At 36.1% G+C, this 12,300-nt stretch overlaps 1 protein-coding gene across 1 annotated transcript; it reads left to right on the top strand.

Annotated features, from left to right (window-relative positions):
- The first annotated feature begins 2,066 nt into the window (after nt 1-2,066).
- On the top strand, nt 2,067-11,457 carry LOC133578261 (protein unc-119 homolog B-like). Its single transcript, XM_061932544.2, has 5 exons — nt 2,067-2,304; nt 6,189-6,302; nt 7,325-7,424; nt 7,505-7,677; nt 10,987-11,457. The coding sequence occupies exons 1-5, from the start codon at nt 2,103-2,105 to the stop codon at nt 11,097-11,099; spliced, it is 702 nt and encodes a 233-aa protein (XP_061788528.1). The 5' UTR covers nt 2,067-2,102; the 3' UTR covers nt 11,100-11,457.
- Nucleotides 11,458-12,300: the final 843 nt, after the last annotated feature.

The following is a 12,300-nucleotide window of genomic DNA, read 5'->3' as shown; positions in this document are numbered from 1 at the left end:
AGAGTCCAGTCCATAGTGGATCTAACATAATAGTGAGAGTCCAGTCCATAGTGGATCTAACATAATAGTGAGAGTCCAGTCCATAGTGGATCTAACATAATAGTGAGAGTCCAGTCCATAGTGGATCTAACATAATAGTGAGAGTCCAGTCCATAGTAGATCTAACATAATATTGTGAGAGTCCTAAAATCATCAGCCCGGAGGTTGGGTCTTGGGCGCAGTTGGGTGTTCCAACAGGAAAATGACCCCAAACACACCTAAAAAACGGTAAAGGAATGGCTAAATCAGGCTAGAATGAAAGTTTTAGAATGGCCTTCCCAAAGTCTTGACTTAAACGTGTGGACAATGCTGAAGAAACAAGTCCATGTCAGAAAAGCAACGCATTTAGCTGAACTGCACCAATTTTGTGGTCAAAAATTCAAGCAGAAGCTTGTGGATGGCTACCAAAAGTGCCTTATTGCAGGTAAACTTGCCAAGGGACACGTAGGCAAATATTAACATTGCTGTATGTATACTTTTGACCCTCACATTTTCAGTAGAGCCATAATAAATTCATAAAAGAAGCAAACTTCATGAATGTTTTTTGTGACCAACAAGTATGTGCTCCAATCACTACATCACAAAAAAAATAAGAGTTGTAGAAATGATTGTAAAGTCAAGACAGCCATGACATGATGTTCTTTACAAGTGTATGTACACTTTTGACCACCACTGTATATAAAGCTCAACATTTACAAACAAACATATGAACACGGACGATTAAAACAAGTACAACAACAGTACAATACAATTCAATAAAGTAATTACAGTAGAATGTAAAATATATATATATATGTAGTCAGGGCCGGCCCGTGGCATAGGCCGTATAGGCAAATGCTAAGGGCGCCGTCCATCAGAGGGCGCCACGCCAGTGCCACAAATGTTGGAGAAAAAAAGAAAAAAAGTTGGTACTATTATTTCTAAATACAAAAAATAATCCCACGTTAATTAAAATGCAAAGTAAAGCCTATATAATAGAAATATTATTTGTTACAACATTACGCCCCGGCACGGTGCGCCCCCTCCCTTCCCGTATCATGACTCTTTTTGGACGTCACCACATCAAAAAAATCAACACAAGATGTCAAAACGGCCAAAACTGTCAGGTGCCCAGGGAAGAAAAAAGAGAAAAGAAGAGGAGGAGAAACGAGAAAAAGACAAGAGGTAGCAGGTAGGTAACGTTAGCCTACATGAAATTATTTGTCTGTTACAGAATGTGATAGTAACCTGGCTTTTTAGCATTAAGCTAATGTCACATGATTCGGCAATTGCTAATCAATAAATAGCTAGTTCTGTTTTAACGTCGGGTTAATATTGTGGAGGGGGCTAAATTGTTATGGAAAATAATAATGTAACGTTAGGTAATTACAGTACTCCCACCTTACATTCCTCAGGGACATTTGTATTAGATCTTTTAAGCAGGTGTTTTTTGTTTACATTGTTATTGCCTTCTGGTTAGCTAATGTTTGCCCTGCAGGTAATAGTCACTTTTCCACCCCTTTATATATTAGGTATAGTTGTAAGCCTAGTTGTTAAAGTGCACATCATTAATGTTAATTAAGCAATATATATGTAAAAAATATTGTATTTCATATGTTAATTTTTTATTTTTGCATTCATTTATTTATTCATATTTTTTTTTTATCTTGTTAACTATTCTGATTGTTAATTTGCTTTCTTTAAGTAAAAAAAAGGTCAAAGACAAAGCTATCCGGTTTCTTGTGAGTATATACACTTCACTGCCGATGTGGGGGGGGGGGGGGGGGGGGGGGGGGGGGGGGGCGCCACCTAAAATCTTGCCTAGGGTGCCAGATTGGTTAGGGCCGGGCCTGTATGTAGTTATCATTTGTGACTTTATTCACATGCTGCAATAGAAACAACACGACTTCCGTAACAACAAGATCTGTCGCCCTCTGGTGGCCAGTTAAAGAACCTCCTCGCAGGCGCCACTCTCGGAGTTGCCATAGCAACAGTAAAGCACAAAAGCCAGAGCTGGTTCATTTAGTCCACATTCGACACCTCAGACGCCATCTTCGCGCACTTTCATCCACACAAAGGCAGACATGAGCGGGGCCAAAGCCGACAAGGTCTCCGGCGGCTCCGCGGCTCCTTCGCGGGAGCGCATGTCCGGCGGAGCGGTTCTGAAGAGGCTCCGCTCCCGCAGGAGTCAAGCGGACAGCAGGCCCGTCACGGAGGACGACTTGCGGGCACGGAGCGGACACGCCACGCCGGAGGATGTCCTCGGACTGCGGGGGGCGACACGAGGTTTGACCCCCTGGGGCGCCCTTTTTGCATCATAATACCTCTCTCATTCATTCATTCATTCATTCATTCATTCATCTGTGAATGCTCCAAACATTCACTCATATGCTTATCTACAACAACATTCATCCATTTATTACTCAACTTATTATTATTACTATTCTCCACATTTTGGCGCGCTCTACCTTCCACATTTTTCACCCGATTCAAAGCTTTTCCAACTTCAAACTGTTCAGCCTATTCGGGAATCTGGAATTTTTTCTGGAAAATATGGTTTGAATCGGTTAAAAAATGTGGAAATGGTGGAAGTTTGAAAAATAGCCGATTATTTTTGAATGGGAAAAATGTCCCGGAAAACCTGGAATTCTGGGAAATTTGGGAATTTTTCCAGTTCAAAAAATTATTTTTTGTCCTAATTAAGAGGAATGTTTTGATGGTGGAATGGTTGAAATGCGTTGAAAAATGTAGAAGGAGTAGTCGCCAGAAAAAAGGGTGGAAATAGGGCTTTGGAAAACCAGGAATTCTGGAAAATCCTGGAATTTTTGGGAAATTGGGGAAAAAAAGTGGTCCAAATTTCCAGAATGGTGGAATGTGTTGAAGGTGGAATGGTTTGAATCGGTTAAAAAAATGTGGAAATGGTGGAAGTTTGAAAAATAGCCAATTCATTTTGAATGGGAAAAATGTCCCGGAAAACCTGGAATTCTGGGAAATTTGGGAATTTTTCCAGTTCAAAAAGATTATTTTTTGTCCTAATTAAGAGGAATGTTTTGATGGTGGAATGGTTGAAATGCGTTGAAAAATGTGGAAGGAGTAGTCGCCAGAAAAAAGGGTGGAAATAGGGCTTTGGAAAACCAGGAATTCTGGAAAATCCTGGAATTTTTGGGAAATTGGGAAAAAAAAAAGTGGTCCAAATTTCCAGAATGGTGGAATGTGTTGAAGGTGGAATGGTTTGAATCGGTTAAAAAAATGTGGAAATGGTGGAAGTTTGAAAAATAGCCAATTCATTTTGAATGGGAAAAATGTCCCGGAAAACCTGGAATTCTGGGAAATTTGGGAATTTTTCCAGTTCAAAAAACTATTTTTTGTCCTAATTAAGAGGAATGTTTTGATGGTGGAATGGTTGAAATGCGTTGAAAATGCATTATTCACATGTGAATAATATAAATACAGTCTATTATACAGCATTATTCACATGTGAATAATATAAATACAGTCTATTATACAGCATTATTCACATGTGAATAATATAAATAGTATATTATACAGCATTATTCAAATGTGAATAACATAAATACAGTCTATTATACAGCATTATTCACATGTGAATACTATAAATACAGTCTATTATACAGCATTATTCACATGTGAATAATATAAATACAGTCTATTATACAGCATTATTCACATGTGAATACTATAAATACCGTCTATTATACAGCATTATTCACATGTGAATAATATAAATAAAGTCTATTATACAGCATTATTCACATGTGAATAATACAAATACAGTCTATTATACAGCATTATTCACATGTGAATAATATAAATACAGTCTATTATACAGCATTATTCACATGTGAATAATATAAATACCGTCTATTATACAGCATTATTCACATGTGAATAATATAAATACAGTCTTTTATACAGCATTATTCACATGTGAATAATATAAATACAGTCTATTATACAGCAATACTCACATGTGAATAAAATAAATACAGTCTATTATACAGCATTATTCACATGTGAATAAAATAAATACAGTCTATTATACAGCATTATTCACATGTGAATAATATAAATACAGTATATTATACAGCATTATTCACATGTGAATAATATAAATACAGTCTATTATACAGCAATACTCACATGTGAATAATATAAATACAGTCTATTATACAGCATTATTCACATGTGAATAACATAAATACAGTCTATTATACAGCATTATTCACATGTGAATAATATAAATACAGTCTATTTTACAGCATTATTCACATCTGAATAACATAAATACAGTCTATTATACAGCATTATTCACATGTGAATAATATAAATACCGTCTATTATACAGCATTATTCACATGTGAATAACATAAATACAGTCTATTATACAGCATTATTCACATGTGAATAATATAAATACAGTCTATTATACAGCATTATTCACATGTGAATAATACAAATACAGTCTATTATACAGCAATACTCACATGTGAATAATATAAATACAGTCTATTATACAGCATTATTCACATGTGAATAACATAAATACAGTCCATTATACAGCATTATTCACATGTGAATATAAAAAGTTTATTATACAGCATTATTCACATGTGAATAACATAAATACAGTCTATTATACAGCATTATTCACATGTGAATAATATAAATACAGTCTATTGTACAGCATTATTCACATGTGAATAATATAAATACAGTCTATTATACAGCATTATTCACATGTGAATAATATAAATAGTATATTATACAGCATTATTCAAATGTGAATAACATAAATACAGTCTATTATACAGCATTATTCACATGTGAATACTATAAATACAGTCTATTATACAGCATTATTCACATGTGAATACTATAAATACAGTCTATTATACAGCATTATTCACATGTGAATAATATAAATACAGTCTATTATACAGCATTATTCACATGTGAATACTATAAATACAGTCTATTATACAGCATTATTCACATGTGAATAACATAAATACAGTCTATTGTACAGCATTATTTACATGTGAATAATATAAATACAGTCTATTATACAGCATTATTCACATGTGAATAACATAAATACAGTCTATTATACAGCATTATTCACATGTGAATAACATAAATACAGTCTATTATACAGCATTATTCACATGTGAATAATATAAATACAGTCTATTATACAGCATTATTCACATGTGAATAATACAAATACAGTCTATTATACAGCAATACTCACATGTGAATAATATAAATACAGTCTATTATACAGCATTATTCACATGTGAATAATACAAATACAGTCTATTATACAGCAATACTCACATGTGAATAATATAAATACAGTCTATTATACAGCATTATTCACATGTGAATAATATAAATACAGTCTTTTATACAGCATTATTCACATGTGAATAATATAAATACAGTCTATTATACAGCAATACTCACATGTGAATAAAATAAATACAGTCTATTATACAGCATTATTCACATGTGAATAAAATAAATACAGTCTATTATACAGCATTATTCACATGTGAATAATATAAATACAGTATATTATACAGCATTATTCACATGTGAATAATATAAATACAGTCTATTATACAGCAATACTCACATGTGAATAATATAAATACAGTCTATTATACAGCATTATTCACATGTGAATAACATAAATACAGTCTATTATACAGCATTATTCACATGTGAATAATATAAATACAGTCTATTTTACAGCATTATTCACATCTGAATAACATAAATACAGTCTATTATACAGCATTATTCACATGTGAATAATATAAATACCGTCTATTATACAGCATTATTCACATGTGAATTATATACATACAGTCTATTATACAGCATTATTCACATGTGAATAATATAAATACTGTCTATTATACAGCATTATTCACATGTGAATAATATAAATACAGTCTATTTTACAGCATTATTCACATGTGAATAACATAAATACATTATACATTTACAGTGTTCGTACAGTCAAAAGGAACATATGTATTATACAGTGATGGCTGTCGGTTCCGTAAGTAAGAATAATAGTGAGACAAACAGTCTTTTTGCGAGTCTTTGCTGAGACGATGATGTCACTGCTGTTGTTGCAGGCTACCTCTGTAAACCCCAGGACAACATCTACAACGTCGACTTTGTGCGCTTCAAGATCAGAGACCTGGACTCAGGAACTGTCCTGTTTGAGATCGCCAAACCGCCGCATTCAGGTGACTACCACTCGCGCGCCCTCCGTTTTAGGACCAACTATTGTAATTGTATCGAAGTTATCACAAAACTTTGTGTTTCAATGGGTTCCCTGTAAAACTCCACTGTGTAGGATGGGAAGCGACATGAGGGTGTCGGTTTCTTTGATCTATTGTAATCCACAGGAAGATTTTGTCTTGACCCGAGATCTACAAAGCGGAGAGGAAGCAGGGCCTGACCCCCCTCCAGGCACCTTTTCTTTGAACTGTTTTGTGACCGAAGGCAACGGCTGTTTACGACCCCCGTCCCTTTAGAAACAGCTGTTGCCATGTAATCAGGGAAAGTCCAAACAAAAGAGTAAGAAGGACCATCAAGACAGAATAGGAATATTATCAAGATTTACTGAAATTTCAGGAAATCAGCTTAACCAATCCATTCCGGGAATCCATTTTTGGTGTTTTAACCCCCAATTCCAACCCCTGATGCTGAGTGCCAAGTAGGGAAGTAATGGCTCCCATTTTTATAGTCTTTGGTATGACTCGGCCAGGGTTTGAACTCACGACCTACCAATCTCAGGGCGGACACTCTAACCACTAGGCCACTGAGTGGGTTCTGTTGCATCGACCAGGTCTTCCTCCCAGGGAATCTAAGTTACTGGTCAATCCCAAGTTCTTTTGATGACATATATGCTGAGTAAGAAGGACCATCAAGACAGAATAGGAATATTATCAAGATTTACTGAAATTTCAGGAGATCAGCTTAACCAATACATTCATATCGGCTACTCGAGTTGATCTAATTTACTTCTTGCACACAGAGAAAGCCCCCATAATCGCAACACTGATAAGGAAAAATTGGGGGTTGTATTCACATTCCGATGTTTTAAGACACTAAACAGACCTCTGAAGACAAAAGAAACTGGTAGAATATACAAAGGAAAAGTACTAGCTGATCCAACCATGGCTATGAACAAAGAAAGAACTCTTAAACATATATGCATTCTCCACAGTTCTCAGGGTGCACCATCACTTTTTGTGTCTTTCAGAGGAAGACGAGGAAAACCGAGCGGCAGACGCCATCGCAGGCCGTTTCGTGCGCTACCAGTTCACCCCGGCATTCCTCCGCCTGAGGACGGTGGGAGCCACGTGAGTGACGCGACACACCAACGACTCACACCACACCAGGTGACCTCCTTCAGTCACGGGGATCTTCCCCGTCTCACCAGGGTGGAGTTCACCGTCGGCAACCGGCCCCTGAACAATTTCCGAATGATTGAGCGCCACTACTTCCGAGATCGCCTCCTGAAGACCTTCGACTTTGACTTTGGCTTCTGCATCCCAAACAGCCGAAATAGCTGCGAACACATCTATGAGTTCCCTCAACTGTCCGAGGGCTTAGGTGAGACCCATTTTATAACCCCTGGAATAATACGCACTAAATCAGTCTGATCGCTCAAATAGTTCCCTTTTCCTTGTCGTCACACCAACATGTGAAGTTCCAGTGTCCATGCACATGCTCTATTATCACGATTGGTCATGTGCCTCCCGTACACTGGGGGGCGCTTGTTTCCCTAGGGCGGGTACATGTATTGTAGTCCCAATTAAACCGGCATTCTACATTTTCCTGGCTACCTTGTAGGGTTGTAAGGAATACCGGTACTAGAATAGTATCGCGGTACTAATGAATCAAAAACGGTACTATACTCTGTTTGAAAAGTACCGGTTCCCCATATATATATATATATATATATATATATATATATATATATATATATATATATATATATATGTATGTATATATATATATATATATATATATATATATACATATATATATATGTATATATATATATATATATGTATATATATGCTCGTAAAACCAGCAATGTCACAAGGTGACGATGACGCGTCATTATGCCTGTTAAAAAAATAAAGTAAAAAATAAAATAAAAATAATATATATATATATCTATATATATATATATATATATATATATATATATATATATATATATATATATATATATATATATATATATATATATATATATATATATATACATATATATATATACATATATATTTTTTTTAAATTATTTATTTATTTTTATGCCCGTTAAAAAGAAAAAAATATTTTTTTAAATTAAAAAAAATAAAATAAATAAAAATAAAAATAAATAAATATATATATATATATTTTTTTTTTAAATAATTAAAAAAAAATATATATATATATATATATGTATATATATATATTTATCTATTTTTTTTTTTTTTTATGCCCGTTAAAAATAAAAAATTATAAAAAAACTATATATATATATATATATATATATATATATATATATATATATATATATATATTTTTTTTTTTCATTTTTCTTTTTTTTCTTTTTTTTTTAAATTAAAAAATAAAAAATAAAATACTATATATATATACATATACTGTATATATATATATATATATAGTTTTTTTTTTAAAATAATAAAAAAAAAATATATATATATATATATATATATATATATATATATATGTGTGTGTTAATAAGATTATCCAAAAAATAGTGCTCGATACCGTGGTAGAGCGCAATATATGTATGTGTGGGAAAAAATCACAAGACTACTTCATCTCTACAGGTCTGTTTCATGAGGGGTTCCCTCAATCATCAGGAGATGAGGGAACTCCTGATGATTGAGGGAACCCCTCATGAAACAGGCCTGTAGAGATGAAGTAGTCTTGTGATTTTTTCCCACACATACATATATATATATATATATATATATATATATATATATATATATATATATATATATATATATATATATATATATATATATATATATATATATATATATATATGTATATATATATATATATATATATATATATATATATATATATATATATATATATATATATATATATACATATATATATATATACACATATATATATGTATATATATACATATATATGTATATATATATATATAAGTATATATTAGTTTATTTTATTTTTTTTTGTAACGGGCATGACGACGCGTCGTCGTCACGTGGTAACATTGCTGGTTTTACGAGCAGAGGAGCATGTTCGACAGCGCGCACACACACGGAGTACTTACAAGCAGACACAGTGTGTAGACAGAAAAGAGAGAATGGCAGTGTTTTAGCTACTTCTAAACCACTAATCCTGGCCTCCATGGCGACGAATAAAGTAAGTTTCTTACAAGTAGCGTTATCACTGGAGGACGAGGAATAGCTAAACATGCTTCACTACACACCGTAGCTCATCAGCGTCGCCGCTAATGACGCCGTTCCTGAATGTAAACAAACGCCACGGGTGGATCTACACCTGACATCCACTCTAATGATACCAAGTACAAGAGAGTATCTAGTCGATACTACTATGATTACATCGATATTTTTTTAATCATCTGTGAATAAAATTGTTTTAAGTAAACTGTTGATTTTACAGTAACGACTTTACATTTACACAATTTTACTGTAAAATAGTGTTTTTTTTTAACATTTTACGGTAAATGTAAAATAGGTACCACTGTTTTTTTTGGGGGGGGGGTTACGAAATAACCTGGCAGCTTAGTTGCCAGAATGTTTGTGTTAAATTGACATTGGTTTGTTTTCAGCACAAACCCGTTCAAGATTAGACAAACAAACAGTGTACAGGGTTACAGAACAGGAACGCTGATGGGTCGCCACAAGGCGCCCCGTAAAAGATGGGAAAAAGGTAAAACGCTGGGGAAGGATGAGTAAAAAAATCTAGACTGGGCTCCTAAGGGGAGCGGGAAAAAAACCTCCATAGCAAAGCACATATACATATTACAACATACATCTTCAGATATCTAGCAACAGAGGGGAGGGAGTGCGAGGTCATGATGGTAGGCCGCAGCTCTACAACATTATATTCTTAATGGAAAAACAGTACTTTTTTTATTCTGGCAACTAAGCTGCCAGTTTTTGTACCGTAAAAACAAATGTACCGTCTTTCCATGTACAGTATTATACCGTTAAAAACAACAACCCCGAGATTTTACAGTCAAAAACTGGCAGCTCAGTCAACAGAATTTTAACGCAAAAAAACAGTTGTAGTTTTTTTCAATTTACAATAATATGCTGTAAAGAACAACGTAAAATTTGTTGTCATTTTTATTAATTTGATGGGTGGTTTGCTGTAAAGTCAAGTATTTTTATTTATTTTTATTTAGACAAAAACATGTTTGGAAAGTAGGATAATATACTGTAATATTTGTTGCAATATTGAATACTATTAAAGTTTAAATGTATGCAATTTCAAGCAGTATATATATTTTTTCTGTCAAAATGAAAAAAATCAATTACATTTAGTGAGCAAATATGAAGTCTTTTATTGACACATAACATTTCCAGGTGTTTGCGGGCCAGATAAAATGACGTGGCGGGCCAGATCTGACCCCCGGGCCTTGAGTTTGACACCTGTGGTGTAGATCATATGTATTGGATCTGCCTGGTGTACATTTTTCACTTTTCTAACTTATTTACTGTCTGCAAAATGTTTGATTCCCGACTATAAGGCGCACTGAATTTTAAGTGCGCCTTATAGTCCGGAAAATACGGTCATCTGATGAAAGGATTTAATTGTTTCACAGCACTAGTTGAAAAAAAACAAAACAGTTTCTAAATATGGAATTTGTCACCTTTTTTTCCTTCCCAGTGCGTCAGATGGTGGAGTGTCCCTACGAGACTCGCTCTGACAGCTTTTATTTTGTGGACAACAGACTGGTCATGCACAACAAGGCGGACTACGCCTATCACGCAGGACAGTGATGTCTGCCTTTTACACACACACACACACACACACACACACACACACACACACACACACACACACACACACACACACACACACACACACACACACACACACACACACACTTGTATTTGTTACCTTCTTGAGACCTCCGACAAATGCCGACCTCTAGTATTATAATCCATCCATCCATCTTCTTCCGCTTATCCGAGGTCGGGTGGCGGGGGCAGCAGCCTAAGCAGGGAAGCCCAGACTTCCCTCTCCCCAGCCACTTCGTCCAGCTCTTCCTGTGGGACCCCGAGGCGTTCCCAGGCCAGCCGGGAGACATAGTCTTCCCAACGTGTCCTGGGTCTTCCCCGCGGCCTCCTACCGGTCGGCCGTGTCCTAAACACCTCCCTAGGGAGGTGTTCGGGTGGCATCCTGATCAGATGCCCGAACCACCTCATCTGGCTCCTCTCGATGTGGAGGAGCAGCGGCTTTACTTTGAGCTCCCCCCGGATGGCAGAGCTTCTCACCCTATCTCTAAGGGAGAGCCCCGCCACCCGACGGAGGAAACTCATTTCGGCCGCTTGTACCCGTGATCTTGTCCTTTCGGTCATAACCCAAAGCTCATGACCATAGGTGAGGATGGGAACGTAGATCGACCGGTAAATTGAGAGCTTTGCCTTCCGGCTCAGCTCCTTCTTCACCACAACGGATCGATACAGCGTCCGCATTACTGAAGACGCCGCATCGATCCGCCTGTCGATCTCACGATCCACTCTTCCCTCACTCGTGAACAAGACTCCGAGGTACTTGAACTCCTCCACTTGGGGCAAGATCTCCTCCCCAACTGGCACTCCACCCTTTTCCAGGCGAGAACCATGGACTCGTACTTGGAGGTGCTGATTCTCATCCCAGTCGCTTCACACTCAGCTGCGAACCGATCCAGTGAGAGCTGAAGATCCTGGCCAGATGAAGCCATCAGGACCACATCATCTGCAAAAAGCAGAGACCTAATCCTGCAACCACCAAACCAGATCCCCTCAACGCCTTGACTGCGCCTAGAAATTCTGTCCATAAAAGTTATGAACAGAATGGGTGACAAAGGGCAGCCTTGGCGGAGTCCAACCCTCACTGGAAACGTGTCCGACTTACTACCGGCAATGCGGACCAAGCTCTGGCACTGATCATACAGGGAGCGGACCGCCACAATCAGACAGTCCGATACCCCATACT

Source organism: Nerophis lumbriciformis, linkage group LG38 (genome assembly GCF_033978685.3).
Source record: "Nerophis lumbriciformis linkage group LG38, RoL_Nlum_v2.1, whole genome shotgun sequence".
NCBI classification, from domain to species: Eukaryota; Metazoa; Chordata; class Actinopteri; order Syngnathiformes; family Syngnathidae; genus Nerophis; species Nerophis lumbriciformis.
Note: the sequence above shows the minus strand (reverse complement) of the source record. Positions and strands in the feature narration are given on the sequence as shown.

Coding starts and splice junctions, on each gene's coding strand:
- LOC133578261 (XM_061932544.2), top strand. CDS start 2,103: ATGAGCGGGGCCAAAGCCGACAAGGTCTCCGGCGGCTCCGCGGCTCCT. Junction 2,305..6,188: donor ACTGCGGGGGGCGACACGAG/GTTTGACCCCCT, acceptor CTGTTGTTGCAG/GCTACCTCTGTAAACCCCAG. Junction 7,678..10,986: donor TCAACTGTCCGAGGGCTTAG/GTGAGACCCATT, acceptor TTTCCTTCCCAG/TGCGTCAGATGGTGGAGTGT.